The sequence below is a fragment of the Glycine max genome, chromosome 9 (assembly GCF_000004515.6).
Source record: "Glycine max cultivar Williams 82 chromosome 9, Glycine_max_v4.0, whole genome shotgun sequence".
Taxonomy (NCBI): Eukaryota; Viridiplantae; Streptophyta; class Magnoliopsida; order Fabales; family Fabaceae; genus Glycine; species Glycine max.
This window is the reverse complement of record NC_038245.2, coordinates 42,258,889-42,277,415: the sequence shown is the minus strand read 5'-3', so window position 1 is coordinate 42,277,415 and position 18,527 is coordinate 42,258,889. Positions and strand designations below refer to the sequence as shown.

Sequence of the window (18,527 nt, the reverse complement as noted above, 5' to 3'; positions counted from 1 at the left end):
ATCTAATAATTTTTTTTATATTAATTTTTTATAATAAAATAATAATTTTGGTTTTGGTCTTTTGATATTTTTTTAATGTTTAATAAATTAATGAATTTTGTATTTATTTTCTGATAAATATTTTTCATTTGTTATTAGTCTTTTTTTAAGGAACTAACATAAAATTTAGATATTTATTAGAAATTACAAACATATTGATCTTTATTTTTCATACATAATTCTTTTCGTTATAATTCTATTTTTATTCGAATTATATATACACATGACATTTAATTGGTGTTATTCATATCTTCTGGTAAAATTCAATTTAAAAGACAGTATTGGAGCTTTTAACTCTAGAAACAAGTTTAAAACCTTAAAATTATATAGGCACCATTTTTATGTATGTAAAATTCATTCTCAAATATTTAATTTTTCACTAGAATATCAAATCAACACTTGGGATGTACCAAAAAACAATAAATGCTTGAGAAAAATGAGAAATTAAGAATGACGCCATTTCAATTAGCCATGCGTATTAAACACTTAAGATTGACGATACTCTAAAATTTCCTTTACGTACCAGTTTAAACTGTTTGTTCGGGTAGCATTACTTTTCAATGAACTATAAACGTAGCATTACTCCAAAACAAAATGCTACATCTCCTCCTCAAATATTAATTAGCAACCATAGAAAAATTGCAGCAATTAATTAAGATGATAAAATAAAAACAAATTAAATATCTACCACTTCTTTCCCAAACAATCCGGCCATCATTTTTCCCATGATTCTTTGTGTCCTCACACGCATACGAAACTCTCTCTCTCTTTCCTTTGTACTCGGTCTTCTCCACTCTCACTGCAACCTAGGTACAACATTGAAGAAAACAAAAAACAAAAAAACACGTAAATTTCAATATCACCATGCACAAACACAGCGAGTATAAAGTAGAGTACGTCCTTAACATGCAAGGTTAATTAATTAATAACCTGTTTTGAAAACGAACGTTAATTTGCACCTACGTACGTACGTTCATGCATGCAATGGAGAAAGAAGAAGATTTCATGCACGACGATGGAAGCAAGAAGGAAACAAGAAAATTCAAAAGAAGACAAATGGGACTCTCGTGCATGCTTAACACCGAAGTTGGTGCAGTTCTAGCAGTGATTCGTCGTCCAGAATTGACTCCTCTCTACAACATCCCTTCCTCCGAAGATAGCTGCGACTCTTCCGTCATCAGTTCCTTAAGATCCCTTCGCTCTCTCATCTTCAACCCTCAGCAAGAGTGGCGCACCATCGACCCTTCCATCTACCTCGCTCCCTTCCTTGATGTCATCCAAAGCGACGACGTTCCTGCCGCGGCCACCGGCGTGGCCCTCTCTTCTGTTCTCAAGATTCTTAAGTTTGAAGTTTTTGATGACAAGTCCCCCGGCGTAAGAGAGGGTATGGAGTCCATTGTCTCCGGGATCACCAGCTGCCGGCTCGAGAAAACTGACCCTGCTTCGGAGGATGCCGTGATGATGAAGATATTGCAAATTTTGACCGGGATAATGCACCACAGGGCTTCAGCTTTGCTCTCGGATCAATCTGTTTGCACCCTCGTCAACACGTGCTTTCAGGTGGATTAATTAATTAAGATACTATGTTACTATTATTGTGTTAGTTTTTGTCACTTTAGTTATTAGAAAAAACATTGGGCTAAATGGTAGAAACCTAACTAGTTTTGGGACTTGTGTAGAAGTCACATATAATCAAATTGAGGATATACTGTTTTTTTCTTCTTTTTTTTTTATTTTTTTTTAATTTTAAAATGTTGGTGTTGAATATTCACTTATTTTACTTATGATTAATTTTTCGAGAATCTAATTTATCATTTTTAGTGAATTTTTTTAATTATTTTTATTTATTTACAAAAATTAAATTCGAGATCTTATTTAAAAATATCATATCACTCCAACGAGTTGACAGTGGAGGGTATTTTGTAGGGCATATTGTATAATTGTTAGAAGCCGAGGAAACCGGGAAAAAATATAGTTGAAATCATAGCAAATGATTTAGAGGTCAATGGTTTATGAATTTGATTAGTTAGCAACGCATATTGGACTGTTGTCCAATCACAGATTGTATACTTTAAAAAGTTATATCTAGAATGATCTTTTGATTGATGGGCAATAATATAAGATTTTTACAGTTACTTTGTAAGAGAATTATATTCAGTTTATTTGTAAATATGATTTATGATACGACATTATATAGTATTGTTTGATCCATGTAACCTACACATATCACTTAACCAAAAAAAAGATGCTTTTAATTGTTATTAAGGTTTTAAAAAATAGGCTGCGCAACTGTGACTTAGAGGGTAACGTCAAGGTTTTTAGAGTTATTACAACTATAACATTGACTGTATTGGTTGCATTTGTTAGTCATTTTCCGCAATACAAAGGAACACAATGAAACTACCACCATGACCATAATTTAAAACTTTGTTCACTAAAAAGATTATTTTAAGTTTGTTCACTAAAAAGATTTTAAAATAATGTTGTGGTTGCAATTTTGTCGCGGCGACTGATGCATTATCAACAACAGTCGCATCGTAGTCGTGGAAACACAAAAAATCTTGATGTTGTAACTAATCGCAGTCACATACCTGTTTTAAAACTTTGTTGTTATTGTAGTATCAAAGACAAAGATAAAAAAAAAAAAAACATTTATCATTGTAGGATTTGTTAAATTTTGTTTATATATCTTTTCTTTCATAACATGACATTATGGTGCTACTTGCTAACATGGGAGGATTCAAAATAAAACCTACTACTTTCAGGTTGTTCAACAATCCGCGACAAGAGGAGATTTGCTACAGAGGAGTGCGAGGTACACCATGCACGAGCTTATCCAGGTTGTGTTTACCAGGTTACCAGAGATTGAGGCCAAGGATAGAGAAGGGGACTCAGAATCAGACATGGAGGATGGTGATGAGGGCGGTGGCTTGGAATCTGGCTACGGTGTTCGTTGCGCCATTGATATCTTTCACTTCTTGTGCTCTTTGTTGAATGTTGTATCCATAGTTGAGGCAGATGGGTCTACTTCTCACACAGCTGATGAAGATGTTCAGATTTTTGCCTTGGTTTTGATAAACTCAGCCATTGAACTGAGTGGGGATGAAATAGGGAAGCACCCAAAGCTCTTAAGGATGATCCAAGATGACTTGTTTCACCATTTGATTTACTATGGGACATGGTCAAGCTCCTTTATCTTGTCCATGATTTGCAGCACCGTCTTGAATGCCTATCACTTTCTCCGAAGGTTAGAGATGTTTCAAGGAAAGAACTTACAAAAGCTTCAAGAGAGTTTAGTTTGGTTAAGAAAACATAAATACAAAGTTTTTACTAAAAAAATAATATTTATACTACTGCTGAAAATCCAAAAACCATTTAGGGTTAAAATATTGAAAAGAGTAAGTCAATAAATTATTACATGATTTGTGACACTACCATGTGTTTACGATCCTAACCAATTTACACCTGATATATAATCTAAACTTTCTATTTATAAGAGACTTTATAAAGTTCCGTAGATATTAATTGAGATCATGATAATTTTGAATCATGTAATAATTTCTCCTCTAAACTTATGCACTTGGTTTAGAGGATAACAAACTCATATGTCAATAATTTTAATAAATCAACAATATAATATTTTTTTTCTTACATTCTCAACCAATTAAAAGTTATCCTGAGTATGAATTCTCAAGTAATTACAATAAGAGCCAATAATTTTACGATATATCATCATTTTTGACATAAAAATATTTATGTGATTTAATACATTTTTATTGCTTGAAGGAGAGAGATTCAAGAGTTTCATTTTTTGTTGTTGTTGTTGTTGTTATATTTATCTTTGATTTTGTTTTTGTAGGTTTATTCGATTCCAACTAGAAGCATTCTTTGGATATGTGCTGTTTAGAATTGCAAGTTTTGGGAGCACAATTCCACTTCAAGAAGTGGCAGTTGAAGGAATAATAAATTTCTGCAGACAGCCAACATTCATCGTTGAAGTTTTTGCAAACTATGATTGTGATCCATGTTGCCGGAATGTGTTTGAGGAGGCTGGGAGGTTGCTTTGCAAGCACTCATTTGCACTAAATGGCCACCTCACTAGTTTGCACATTCAATCCTTTGAAGGCCTATTGATCATGATTCACAACATTGCAGATAACATTGACAAAGATGGTCATCATTTAGGTCCACACACAATTCAATTGCCCACGTATAGACCCTTTTGGGAGGAGATGGATAAAGAAGAAGAAGACTTGGAAGATTGGGTGAAACATGTAAGGATGAGAAGACTTCAGAAGAAGAAACTTTTGATTGCTGCAAACCATTTCAACAGAGATAATAAGAAGGGTCTTGAGTACTTGAAACATGCAAAGTTAATCTCTGATCCTCCTGATCCCAAGGCTTATGCTTACTTCTTTCGTTACACTCCTGGCATAAACAAGAAAGCAATAGGGGAATTTCTTGGAGACCCTGATGCTTTCTACCTCCAAGTTCTCAAAGAATTCACTGCAACCTTCCATTTCCAAGGCATGAATCTTGACACTGGCCTTAGGTTTTATCTAGAGAGTTTCTGGCTGCCAGGAGAGTCACAAAAGATTCAGCGTGTGCTTGAAGCATTCGCGGAGAGGTTTTACGACCATCAATCCTCAGACATGTTTGCAAGCAAGGACACTATTCTCATCTTGTGCTACTCCCTCATCATGCTTAACACTGATCAACACAACCCCCAAGTTAAGAAGAAGATGACAGAAGAGGAATTCATCAGGAACAATAGAGCAATCAATGCGGGAAAGGATTTGCCTAGAGAGTACCTTTCTGAGCTTTTCCAATCCATTTCCACTTGTGCATTTTCCCTAGAGAAAACCACTGTTTCACTAGACATGAACCCGAGTAGGTGGATTCAGATCATAAACCGATCCAAGGTGGTACAACCTTTCACCCAATGCGACTTCGATCGTAGAATATGTAGAGATATGTTTGCCTGCATTGCCGGTCCAGCAGTGGCTGCTCTTTCATCATTCTTTGAGCATGCTGATGAAGAGGAGATGCTCCATGAGTGCATTGAAGGGTTATTCTCAGTTGCAAGGATTTGTCAGTATGGACTAGAAGATACCCTTGATGAGCTCATAACATCATTTTGCAAATTCACAACACTACTAAATCCTTATGCTTCTATAGAAGAGACCATGTTCACCTTTAGTCATGATTTGAAGCCCAGGATGGCAACAGTTGCTGTTTTCACCATAGCAAACTACTTCAGAGACTCAATTCAAGGAGGTTGGAAGAACATTGTTGATTGCTTGTTGAAACTCAAAAGGCTTAAACTACTACCTCAATCTGTCATTGATTTTGAGTCGGTGGATGTCCCAACAACACCTGAATCAGGTGTCGTGTCTCCAACTGATGATCATAAATTTGGAAGCCAGAGAGTCGCTAGCATGATCTCTCGGTTTTTGCATCTTTCGTCAGAAAGCATGGAAGATGGTTTGACCCTTGGTAGTGAATTTGAACAGAACACCAAAATGATCAAAATGTGCAATATTGGTAGCATCTTCAGCAATTGTTCAAACATCCCCAAAGAATGCTTACAAAGCCTTGGGAGGTCTTTGATATTTGCAGCTGCTGGAAAAGGCCAAAAGTTCAGCACACCGGTGGAGGAAGAGGAAACGGTCGAGTTTTGTTGGGATTTGATCACTGCAATATCAATAGCCAATGTTCATAGATTCCACATATTCTGGCCCAACTTCCATGAGTACCTTCTTTCAGTTGCTCAGTTTCCCATGTTCTCCCCAATCCCATTTGTAGAAAAAGGTATTTTAGGCCTTCTCAAGGTCTGTCTCAAGCTCTTTTCTGCACCAAGAGACGAAAAACAAGCCGAGGAACTTATTTTCAAGTCCGTAAACTTAATGTGGAAGCTTGATATAGAAATCCTCGACACGTTTCACGATGTCATATCACATTCAAGTAGCAAAATACTGATTGAATACCATGCAAATTTGCAGACTCAAATAGGATGGAAGTCAGTGCTAAATCTGTTATCACCTGTTTGGAGGCATCCTGAGAACTATGATGTGGGATTTGAGGTCCTGATAGCATTATTTTCTGATGGCACTCGCTTATCACGCACAAACTATGGAGATTGCGTAGATTTTGCCTTTGGGTTTTTCTTAGCCAAGAACATTCCAGGGGAAAAAAAGAAGATGATACTAGACCTATTGGTTGGTTCAGTAAAAATGTTGATTCAATGGCACAGAAATCAATACACGGATCCGGGAAGCAATGCCAGTATAGCAAGCTACTCAAGCAATTCCTCCATAGAGGACTATTCAAGAGGTACTGTTGCTTCTGCAAACTTCATGAGCCAATTATCGAAACTTGGAGAAGTATTCAGAAGGACATGCTTATCAAGACAGGAGGAGGTAAGAAACCATGCAGTTTCTTCTCTTTACAAGAGCTTCAATCTAGCTGAGGAACTGTTTTACTTGTCGCCAAACTGCGAACACTATTTCAATTCTGTGATTTTTGCCATGGTTGATGAGATCCATGACAAGATGTTGGAGTACTCAAAGAGGGAAAATGCTGAGAGGGAAACAAGGAGTATGGAAGGGACCCTTAAGCTTGCAGTGGAGTTGTTGTCAGATATGTACTTGCAGTCATTCAGACAATTAACCGAGATTCCGGGATTTAGGGGAATCTGGTTAGGCTTATTGAGAAGGATGGACACATGCATGAAGGCTGATTTGGGACAGTATGGTTCATCAAATTTGGGTGAAATAGTCCGTAATTTGTTGAGAAAGATCATAACACAAATGAAGGATGAGGGAATTTTGGAACCAAGAGAAGAAGATGATATGTGGGAGATTACATATATTCAGATACAATGGTCATGCCCTAGTCTCAAGGATGAGTTATTTCCCTTATAGACCAAATTTTACACCATTCATTGGTTTTTGTAGCACACTCCCTTTGTTTTTCAACTTCTTTTCAGCTGATGTAAAGCAATAGCAGTATTTTATTCAACTCCTTGATCTTAGTGGACAGTCCATTATTTAACATATATAAAACATACATTTTCTTGTCTCACATACATACATAAAAGATAGCAAAACTTTGTATTTTTTATATCCTCGATGAAATAATTCTAATTTCATTAGTATTTACTACCTTCCATTACTTAATATCACGACTTAGTATAAACCACGAATGCATTATTTACTCAAGACTTGGTTTCAATCTCATATTATACTGTTCTTTGTATCACACTGATACTAGCAAAACTAAGTCTTTGCATTTTTTACATCCTTGAGGATATTCTGATTTCATTACAACATTCCATTGCTTACTATCCTGAGAAATGTAAACCGTGACTGCATTATTTTTTCAAGATTTGGTTTCAATCTCATAATATACTATACTTTATATTTTTTCATGAGTTTTTATTATTATTTTATATAGGAGATATAAGGTTAGTCCAATGGTTAAAAAATGATAAAGAAGAGAGAGAAAAGATGATAGGTTTAAATTCCTCCAAGTAACATTTTTAATAAACTTTGATAAAAAAAAATACTACACTTTATTATATCACACTAATGCTGGCATCCGAACCAGTTTTAGTTTGTTGATTCCTCAGTTTACGGGCAAAGTCAAAGCAATCTCTTCAGTTAGGTTTGTATTCCACAGTCAATAAAGCATCTCTGCCCAAATCTATTACAACAATGGCCATGCTTATTTGCTTGAGTCAACCCCTTTTTAAATTTATGCAATCACTACTTTTGTTATTTAAGGAAATTTCACATCAATTATAAAAAACGATGTCATTTTGTTTCTTCAAAAATCTCGACCATCAATAATGTCATTGATTTATTCCTTCAAGCATACAAAATTAACATCAATTTAATTATTCAATGATAATAATCATACAATTTTGTCCTTTGGTTTCGCGTTCCGTACACAGAAAGAAGATTATAATGACGTCAATATATTTAGCAAGACCGAAAAAGATTAACTCTAATCATTTCAATGAATTTTGGCGTTCAAATTAATGTATCTATTTATTTACTCCATCGAATGAAAAATTGAAGTAAAATGTTTTGCTATCTCACAAAAAAATGTTTTTAAAATTGCTATTAAACAGATAAAACCCTGATCCACGATTCATTAGCTTAATTGTGATTAGACTGAAGTTGAATCAATAATAATAAAATATACTATTAATCCTAAAAACTCATTATATATTTTGTAAAAGAATCATAATAAATAATTCAAAACATAACAATCTATGCATAAACACTTGTTTATTTTAAATTAAAAACTCATAAATAAACATTTTTAAATGGTTTTCTATATTTTAAAATCGTTTTCTATACTACTACTTATATAATTCAAACTGATTTTGGCTGTTTTTTTTGTTAGTTTTCTAATCCTGGTCAGTTTGGTTTTAACAACTGCAAAAGAATAAAGGAAATGGATCCTCGATCTACACTAATAGTCATTGGATGAAAACTTTTCATCTTTCAATAAATTTTATCAATATAATATCATTCTGTTTTTAAAAAATAAACAATGAAATCAAAACATTAGGCCATGTCAACTTTCTGTTTTTTCAGTGGAGATCTGTTCCCAAATACAGATCATCTGATTTCCAATTATTGTAGAGTATCCATTTCCTTTTTCTTATTCAGTTTCCAGAATGACGGGTTTTTTTTGTATGTTATAACAAAATATTTCAACAATGCTATAAAGAAAATGGCAATTAGAGCCTGAGGAGCAATTCCAACAGCTCAGTGCTTGCTAGACATGACCAACAAAAAACTCTTTGATGATACATTGAAATAACAAAAAAGCCAACAAAACCATTTCTAAAATAAGAGGATTGCTAGAAACATACTTTCAAATATCAAACAGACTCTCTAACTGGTTTTAATGTTAATTCGTAGTAATTTTTAGTCGGTTGTCTAATAGACATTATGCAAGAGTTGCTCGAGCTCAAGCGCCATAATAAAAAAAATTCCAAATGGTGACAACGAGACATATTGCAGTTGGCGCGTTTAACTTTAGCATACTATTAACACTTAATTAATAATTTCCATCCAAAGGCACGTATTTGGATGAAATGAGTTTTACATAAATGTGCTGCAAATCATTTAAAAGAGTACCAAATTTATTGCAACTTACCCATACAATAAATTACTCTTTCGAATCAACTACCCCATTATCAGGGTACACGAGGGTTGAAACTTGAAAACCTTACTGGGTGCAGCTCTTTTCCAGCCTGTAGACAATCTTTCCTCCAAAACTGGTGCACTCTATCCAGATATCACCACCCTTTCGAAGATCATATCTCCTCATTTTCAAATACAAGAGAATCAGATGCCCTGCACCATTTAAAATTAATAGTCAAGTGCGCTAGTATATAATATAAATTATAAGTCCAGACAGACAGTATGAAAGCACTCCTATTACGCATAATGAATCAGTGCAATGCAAACTGCCCCATAACTAGATTTTAGTAAAACCAAACAATCGAGGTAAGGCAATTGGTATAAGAACAAATGCACTTTCAGAAGTAAGGCAAGTGGTATAACACCATTTCTTCATGCATCTCATCTTTCAGAAGAACTTTTCACAGATACTAATCATTACATTTTCCAACTTCTTAAGTTGTTTGGCATCCCAAAGAATGAATTTTGAGCCACCTCAGCATTCAAACATCTACTATATGATTAAGCAAATGGTATCAGCCACACCTCCTTTTGCTACTTATCAATACAAATGTTATGTTAAATTGTCAATACCTGACTCTCTTTCTTTTATCCTTTAGTTTTAAATTTTTTAATGTAATATTGTCAGTCCTTATCAAAGTCAAGTTGTTGGGCTCTACCCTTGCCCATTTCCTTAAGTCACTACTCACATTGAAAAGACTGTTCCATATCATTTTTCTTACGAAGCCTCAAGTTTGTCCCTGATGATGCATTAGTCTCTAAAAATTACAAATGTTGGCCATACTAGTCATTAAGCACGGGACATAGTCCCTCAAAAGGACCAATATAACTGACATTTGTGATTTCTAGGGACAAATGTAAGCATTTTACATTCCAGAAGACTGATGTGTCTGTTGTAAAAAATTTCAAGGACAAACTCAAGAGTTTAGTCCCTCTTTGTCACTGTCAGTTTTTCTTAATTTTATGGCACAATGAATCAGTCTCTCATATGATTTGTAAGACATCACTTTCAGCACTTCACAAGCATGTATAAGTCAATTACTAGGTTTATATAATGTTTGTTATCATATAAAACTTAAGCGTGGTTCCAATTTCATTTGACTGCGATCTGAGGACTCAGGTAATATGAAAAGTCTAACCAAATCAAGTTAATGATTCTTATATGATGTGCATTGGTGCATGAGCTATTCAAATAGCTAAAAGAGTGAACCTCCTTTCACAAGTTCATGCCCATAACTGTGTCAATCCATTGAAATTTTTTAACTTCATTGATTACCAATTGCCGGGGTACCATTACTCCAGTGATAAGGAAATCATTGACAAAATAGAGAGGACTACAGACAGCCTTACGAAAAATAGTAAAATCATATTCAAGATTTCTTCCCAAAATCCAAATCAACTAATATAAAGTGGAGCATATATTCAACCCTTCATCAGAGAATATTCCTATCTGGAACCAAACCATAAATAATATTCATACAGTGTTTTGGTTAGAAGTAAGCATTTATTGAGCACCTTAGGAAATTAGTTTGACCATAGTCATGTTCCTAAAAGTATAACACCTTAATCCAGGGAACTATTTAGCTGTCTTTTTGAACCTTATAATAAGGTTAAGCTATTTTCATTTAAATTATAACCTACATGAAATAAGCTGAAAACAACTTACTGAGAGATCATAACTCATAAGCTACTTTCATTAGCTGACTCAAAGACTTACATAAGTGCTTATATCATATAAGATAAGTCCTGATAAACTAAAAATAACTTCTTCCAAATGCACCCTTAATCAGCAACCAACCTACCTACATCATTCATTGAGATCACCTATAGTTAATTACTTATCATACAAGTGTTTTACCTACAAGTTATTTCTATAATTGAAACTATTCCAAAGAATTTATTAAAATAAGTTTTAAACAACTTTTGAACATATCATAATTCATAAGTCAACATCTGGACACATCAAAAGTTATTTTCACAAGTTCTCCCAATTCCCAAATACTTACAAAAGTGCTTATATCATTAAATAATTCCAAATACACCCATAATTCATAACCAACCAACTGACCTACCTAGATCATTCACTGAGATTCTCCCCACCGGAAGTGTCGGTATCCTCCTCATCCACTTCCTGAATTTTGGCAATCTCGGCCTGCGCCCTCTCGAGGATCTGCTTCTTCTGCAGCTCCAGCTCCCTGTTAAAATCCAGCCTCATCTTCTCCAGCTCCATCATCTGCTGCCTCTTACTATTCTCAATCTTCTCGTATATCTTCCCAAACTTCTGAATCGAATCTGCCAACACGCGGTATGACATCTTGTCCTCCTCCTCATCCTCATCCCCACCACCACCACCACCACCAATATCCTCCTCTTCATCGTCATCATCGCTCTCAGACTCCCCAGGACTGTCCCTCATCTCATCAAACCCATTGGAACTGTTTAAGTAAACCCTAGTGTTCATAAACACGTACTCCCCGGAATCCACACCACAAGCAAGTCCATACTCTTGCCTTGCGGAGGAAGCCATCAACATGTCCATCTTCTTGAAGAAGGCCCATTTACAAGAGCCAAGGCCAATTTCGTCCATTCTAGCCTTCTCTTTCCTGTACCTTCTTTTCAGCTTGTCCAACACGCTTCTACACTGTGTCACCGTTCTCTCTGTTTTCAATTCCTCGGAAACTTTTTCTGCAACCTCGTGCCATTCCTCGGATCTCAAACTGTTCCTCCCGAGCTGGAGGAACTTGTCTCCCCAAACTTCTAACAGTACGAAAGTCTCGTGCTCGTTCCACTCCTCGCCCGAACCCGAACCGCGGGAGTTTCCGTAGGAGAAATTGACACGTGGCGCGAACTCGTAAGAACCTCCTGCCGCTGCAGTGCCGACTACCTTGCGCTTCTTCGGGATCCGAGGATACGCGGCGATGTTGTTTTCGTCGTCGTAACCGTTTTCAGCTTCGTCGTCGTCGAAATCGTCGGGTTCGTTGTCGTCCTCATCATCGTCGGGTTCCTGGTAGCGCGTGGGCATTGGGCGGTGGTAGGGGGCGGCGCGTATGGGGTGTTTGTGGCGGTGGGAAGGGTTCTGCCGGTTGAGGGAGAAGGACTTGGGAGGGTACCTTGCGTCGTCTTCCATGTCGTCCATTGGGATCGAAGAGAGATTGCACGAAGCAAAATCGAGATTATAGGGAAGGGATTTGAAGGAATTGAATTTGGGGAAGGGTAAAATTGGGCTAGGGTTTTGTACGGTGTGAAGTTTGGGGAATTTTTCGATTTTCATGCATCTTCTTCTCTTTCCTTCTTTTTGTGTTTGGGTTGAAGGTGAAGTCCGTGCGGGGAGTTAGTGGGCTTTGGATATGAAATGTATCACAATTTTGATGCGGCTTTTGCTAAGTACACCATTTGTTTTTCCCCACTAATTTTTATTATTGTTATGTTATTATATATCAGGCTTAATTACTTAATTCATCAATATTAAGAAAAGTGCTTAATTTAATTAGTAATAATAAATTTATCTTAAATTTATAAATTTATCCAAAATTATGTTTGTCATTAATACATCTTTCTTTTCTAATCGCCCGAGCAGTTCATTCATTTAACTATATACAAGAGCTATTTTTTATTATGCAATATTTTGTTGATTAATTACTCAAGATTCTTTCATTTTCATATAAAGATCATTTTCCTCACGAGTATGTTCACCTACTCCGCAAAATACAAATACACCTTCATGAGCTTTGGCAATATTATTGATCAATTCCATAATTAATACCATTTTACCCACTCCAACTCCACCGAAAAGTCTTATTTTTCCTCCCGACGATAAGGAGCTAAAAGATCTATTTCTTTTATTCCAGTTTCAAAAATGGCTAATTTTGTATCTAATTGCATAAAGGCAGACACAAATTTATGAAAAGGTTTGTCAATACATTTTCTTTCTTCTCTTAATGAGGGGTATTCTAATCTAAAAATAATTAATACATGGAATATTATAAAAAATAATAAACATCATTTCAAACTTAAGTCTTATTAATAGAAACACAAGGAATATCATATATATCCTTTATACTCATAACCTTGATGCATAAACATTATTTTAGAATGTAGTTTTGGGAACAATATTTTGTTTTTAACATCCTATAAAGTATTTTCTGAAATGTTAAAAATAAAATTGTATTTTAGAAAGCATTTTTTGAAATATTATTTTTGAGTTTTGGAAAGTACTTTACAAAATGTTTTGAAAAACATATGGAAAATTCAAGTGAAACACTATGATCATTAAAATTCCTATAAAGAAAATTTGGTACAACAATGAAGCAATGGAAGTGAAGAGAGCATATAGTTGATATTGGTCCTTCAATTTTGACGACTTTAAGAGGTACTTTGCTACAATAATTTGGACAAATTTGAGATTTAATCATACATTATTGCGTATATAAAATAAGAGACATTAATGGTGTTGCGTGAGGACAAAAAAACATGAAAGAAAAGTAGTTGAAAGCGTATGCATGCTATACTACATTGGAGTTTGGAGGATAAAAATCTGAATGCTAGAGCAAGAGAGGAATAAAGGAAGACCGGACCAAGAGATCAAACGAAAATGAAGGGAGTAAAATAGAGGAGAAAGTGTGATACAAGAGAGGGAGAAGATGTGTTGTTGATATGAAAGACGAAATGAGTGAGTGAGAGAAGAAGAATTAAAAATTAAAGGTTATCTAATTAATTTGATTAAAAAAGGAAAAAAGAATGTAATTAGCAAAAAAGGAAAATGAATATAACAACAACCTTTTAATGTGCTAAATTGAAATGAGAGTTGGGAATTTTGTAAGAGTACACTATTAAATTCATATATATACAATTATTTTTGTTAACTTAATCCTTTAAGTAAGAAGTTGTCAATCAATATGAATTTTGCTGCAATTTTGTCAACCCATCAAACATGAAAATGCAACACTAAGGTCATCTCCAATAGATAATCTTGGAGAGAGATCTAAAGTTGAAGATTTGTGGTTTCAAGATCCAGCTACTAGAGACTTCCTCATGATCTCCATGCTAGAGGTTTGGTTCTTGTAAAAGAACCCTAAAGATCTACACATTTTTTTCAAAAAATCAATTTTTATTGTCTCTCTCCCTAACTGATTCTTATGGGAACAAGGGAAGAAACAAATCAACCAAAAAAGAAAAAGAAGAAAGGAAGAAGAGGAAGATATCAACAACAATAACAACAGTACACATCTAGAACAAAATACATAACAATATAATTTTACCAAAAAATACATAACAATAAAATAATTACAATAACCTTGTGGAGAGACACAACGATGGACACAAAGTGGTTGACGATAGCCCCATGGCCAGATCGGAGGCTCGCATGACCATGGCACCCAAATCAGAGCATCACGAGAGTTTGGCAAGGAAGGGGTGGGTAGGGGAAGATGAGAGGGGTAGAGCAGAAGGGGAAGGTGGGGGAAGAAAAGAAGAAAAAAAGGAAGAAGAAGGGGGTGTAGCGAAGGGGGGAGAAGAGAGGGAGCAGAGGAGGTGGGGGCGAAGAGAGAAAAGAAGAAAGAAGAATTTGAAGGGGTAGACGGGGATGGGTGGGGAAGGAAAGAGGGGGAATAAAGAAGAAAAAGTAGCATTTTTTTTGCTCGTTATTTACTGTTATTGTAGCTTTCTAAAATTTTTTTGGACGCTATTGTAGCGGTCAATTTTTGCGACCGTTATTGTAGCTCAGTGTGACCGTTACTATAGCTCGACATGATTGTTACTATACTGCATCAAAATTTTTTAACATTGATGTAAGTTGTTCATGTTGCATTTTTTTCTAATTTTTTTACAATGAAATTTTGTAAAAATTAGGTCCTATAAATTGGTGATTGTAGGATTTTTTTCGCACAATTTTCACATTCTCATTCTTATTCCCATTGCCATTCTCAAATTCTCCAATTTCAATTTTAAATCTTGCTTTATTTGTTCCTTGCCATATGGATCCAAATAAATTTAATTGACAAGCTTATATGAATTTGTTGCAAAATTATCAACTATCTCCTTCGAATGAAAATCCTTAACATTTTACTCTGTTGTTTTCATACATGCAATTATCACCTCCTTTGAATGAAAATCTGCTACATCCTTCTCCGTTGTTTCCATACATGCCACTACCACCTCTACCAATGAGTGAAAATTCTCAAATTCTTTCTCATTTCATTCCATATTTGTCATTACCACCACCACCACCACCAGCAATTTATAACCAACCCCCCTTCTACCAAAAATTCTCAAAGTTCTCAAACCTTTCCTTTGATGCCACAAAACACCTTCAACGTGTTCCATAAGCCTCCCAATAATTGTAGAAATGCACAAACTCCTTCAAATGAGGAAGTTGATACACAATTTCCTACTCAAATTGAGTTAGAAGATATTATTGTATAGGAATGAGGAGGGAGTTTTACAAGGAAGAAAAAGGACACACGAATATTCTTTTCAATTGAAGAAGATAAACTTCTCGTTAGTTCACGGCTTAATGTCTCACTCGATTCAATCATCGGTGATGGTAAAAAATTAGAGGTTTTTTAGAAAAAGATCGTAGAAAATTACAACATATCATGACAATCTAAGTGAGAGATCCACCAATCAATTGTAATTTCAATGATACAAAATTCACTATGTCATTCAAAAATCAATGATTGTTACAAGCAAATTGTTGCTTTGAAGAAAAACAGCTACACAGAGAATGATGTGATGGTTAATGAATATGTTATTTGGAATGACAACGAAAAAAAGGATTTCACATTGGAGCATGTATGGTGACTATTAAAAGATCAGCCTAGATGGTTAGAACAATGCAAAAAAGTTTCTTCAAAAAGAACAAAGATAAATGAAAATTAGAATTACTCATTGTCATCTAATCCGGAGACACCAATTTAACTTTCTAAAAGTGACACTTCTACACCATTGCCTCGCCCAATGGTACAAAAGGTGACCAAAAGGAAGGTCAAAGGGAAAGAAGCATCTTCTTCTACACCGGTTGTGGACTTGTTGGCTTTGAAAAAGAAATGTTGTCAAAAACAAATAGCAGAGGAAGTGTGGAGTTCAATAATGTCTTGAAGATGTATGATATTCTTATGAATGACACGTCTAACATGATTGAAGATCAACGCAAAAAACATGAAATCACTTGTAAATATATTTCAAAGAAGTTTAGTAGTTACTATTTATGTCTTAAGTTACCGTTAATTAGTTGCTTGTTTAAGTTTGTTTTTAATTAGTTTTTTTTATTAGTTTAGTAGTTTGTTTTTCAAGTGTTAAGTTGTTAGTGATTATGTTGTAACACATTTTCTATTAGATGAATGATGAAGTTTATTTTTAATTACATAAGTTATTTGCTAATTTTAAGGTATCATAAAAACTAGTCGTTAAAAAAACTAGTTGTTATTTGAACTAGTTCTTATAAAAACTAGTCGTTAAAAAAACTAGTTGTTGGACAATACTATTTAATTGTTTAGTTTCGTTTCATTCATGCACCCACCTTCTTCTTCAAAATTGTTGTCTTTTTTCTACTTCCACTCAGTCATAAAATGGCTCGAAACTCTACTTCAATAGAGTTTGACAACAAATTGTAGATGAAGCACTTGAAGAGAACACCGATGAAGAAATCATAAGATATTTATGTCAGCTACAACAAGAAGCAAATAGTATCAGTCGGCCCACACGAACAAGAAGAAACATAAATTGAAATCGTGAAGATGAACATGGTTGTTTGATGAATGACTACTTCTATGAAAATTGTATATACATAGAGAGTCGATTTCAACAGAGGTTCTAAATACAAAAATAGTTGTTTCTTCGAATTGTAGACGATTTGAGTGACTGTTATCCATATTTCCAAATGAGATCTGATGCATCTGGTAGAAAGGGTCTTTCACCTTTGCAAAGTGCACTGCTGCAATTTGTATATTGGCATACAGATCACCTGACGATAGTGTGGATGAGTATGTCAGAATCGGCGAAAGCACTACAATTAAATGCTCAACAACTTTTGTGAAGGGTGTGAACAAGATATTTAGAGATGAGTATCTAAGAAGGCCTAACAACAACAACATTAATCGCCTACTACAAATTGGAGAGGCAACATAGGTTTCCGGTATGTTGAGTTCTATTGATTGGATGTAGTGGGAATGGAAAAATTATCCGGTTGCATGCCAAGGGCAATATCGTATAGGTGATCATCGTAAACCCATAATAATACTTGAGGTCATTACGTCACAAGACTTGTGGATTTAGCATGCCTATTTTGGAGTTGCAGGTTCAAACAATGACATAAATGTGTTAAATCAATCTCCTATGTTTAATGATGTTATTCGAGGTTGAGCTCCTCCAATACAATTTAGAAATAATGGAACCACACACAATATGGGGCACTATCTTACAAATGACATTTATTCTGATTGGGCTACATTAGTAAAGACCATCTTGATGCCACATATAGAGAAAAGAAAGTTATTTACAAAATGTCAAGTGACAATAAAGGATGTGGAGAGAGCATTTGGTGTGCTCAAATCTTGTTTCGCAATTATACGTAGTCCATCGCATTATTGGCACATGGATATCATGAAGAACATAATCTTGACATGCATTATATTGTATAACATGATTGTTGAAGACGAACAAAATACATACAATAGTAATGTTGATGTTAATTACGATCATATTAACGAAGGGATTTCAAACATTGTCGTATCTCGTGGTACTCATCCTGACTTTATTGCATACCTACAAACAAGATGTTATATGCATACAAGAGGAGTTCATCAACAACTTCAAACAAATTAGATAAAGTATAGTTGGGAAACGTTTCTATCACAATAATGATAAAATTTAATTTTTGTTGCTTAATATTGATGTTTGTATTTTTTTTTATCAATTTTATGTATTATCATAAGTTTAAATTATAATGATAGATAAATATTTTAATTATTAATAAATTTTATATTTTCCTTATAATTTTTTTGAAATTAAACACAAATATATAATTAATTATTTTTTATTGTTTTAAAATAATTTATAAATAAATATTAGAAAATGAATCTCGAGTAAAATTTATAAAAAATAATTTAAGATCTCAAAATAAAATTTATTATTAAAAATATATATAAAAAATCTAAAGAGGAATATAAGATAACAGAATCTACCAAAAAAATAGTTAAATCTATTGTCAAAAAATACCCAAATAACCCTCAAACTAATCAACATAATGTCGTCTCTTCTTCCTGTCCATTA

General features: G+C 34.4%; 2 protein-coding genes across 2 annotated transcripts; one reads left to right on the top strand and one right to left on the bottom strand.

Annotated features, from left to right (window-relative positions):
* The first annotated feature begins 518 nt into the window (after positions 1–518).
* LOC100818318 (ARF guanine-nucleotide exchange factor GNL2) lies at positions 519–6,962 on the top strand. Its single transcript, XM_003533335.4, has 3 exons — positions 519–1,599; positions 2,805–3,286; positions 3,899–6,962. Exons 1-3 carry the CDS (start codon positions 1,015–1,017, stop codon positions 6,960–6,962), a joined length of 4,131 nt encoding a protein of 1,376 aa, XP_003533383.2. The 5' UTR covers positions 519–1,014.
* Positions 6,963–9,077: 2,115 nt separating this feature from the next.
* Positions 9,078–12,650, bottom strand: LOC100790166 (trihelix transcription factor ASIL2). Its single transcript, XM_003534139.5, has 2 exons — positions 11,333–12,650; positions 9,078–9,413 (listed from the first exon to the last, which is right to left on the bottom strand). The coding sequence occupies exon 1, from the start codon at positions 12,529–12,531 to the stop codon at positions 11,338–11,340; it is 1,194 nt and encodes a 397-aa protein (XP_003534187.1). The 5' UTR covers positions 12,532–12,650; the 3' UTR covers positions 9,078–9,413; positions 11,333–11,337.
* Positions 12,651–18,527: the final 5,877 nt, after the last annotated feature.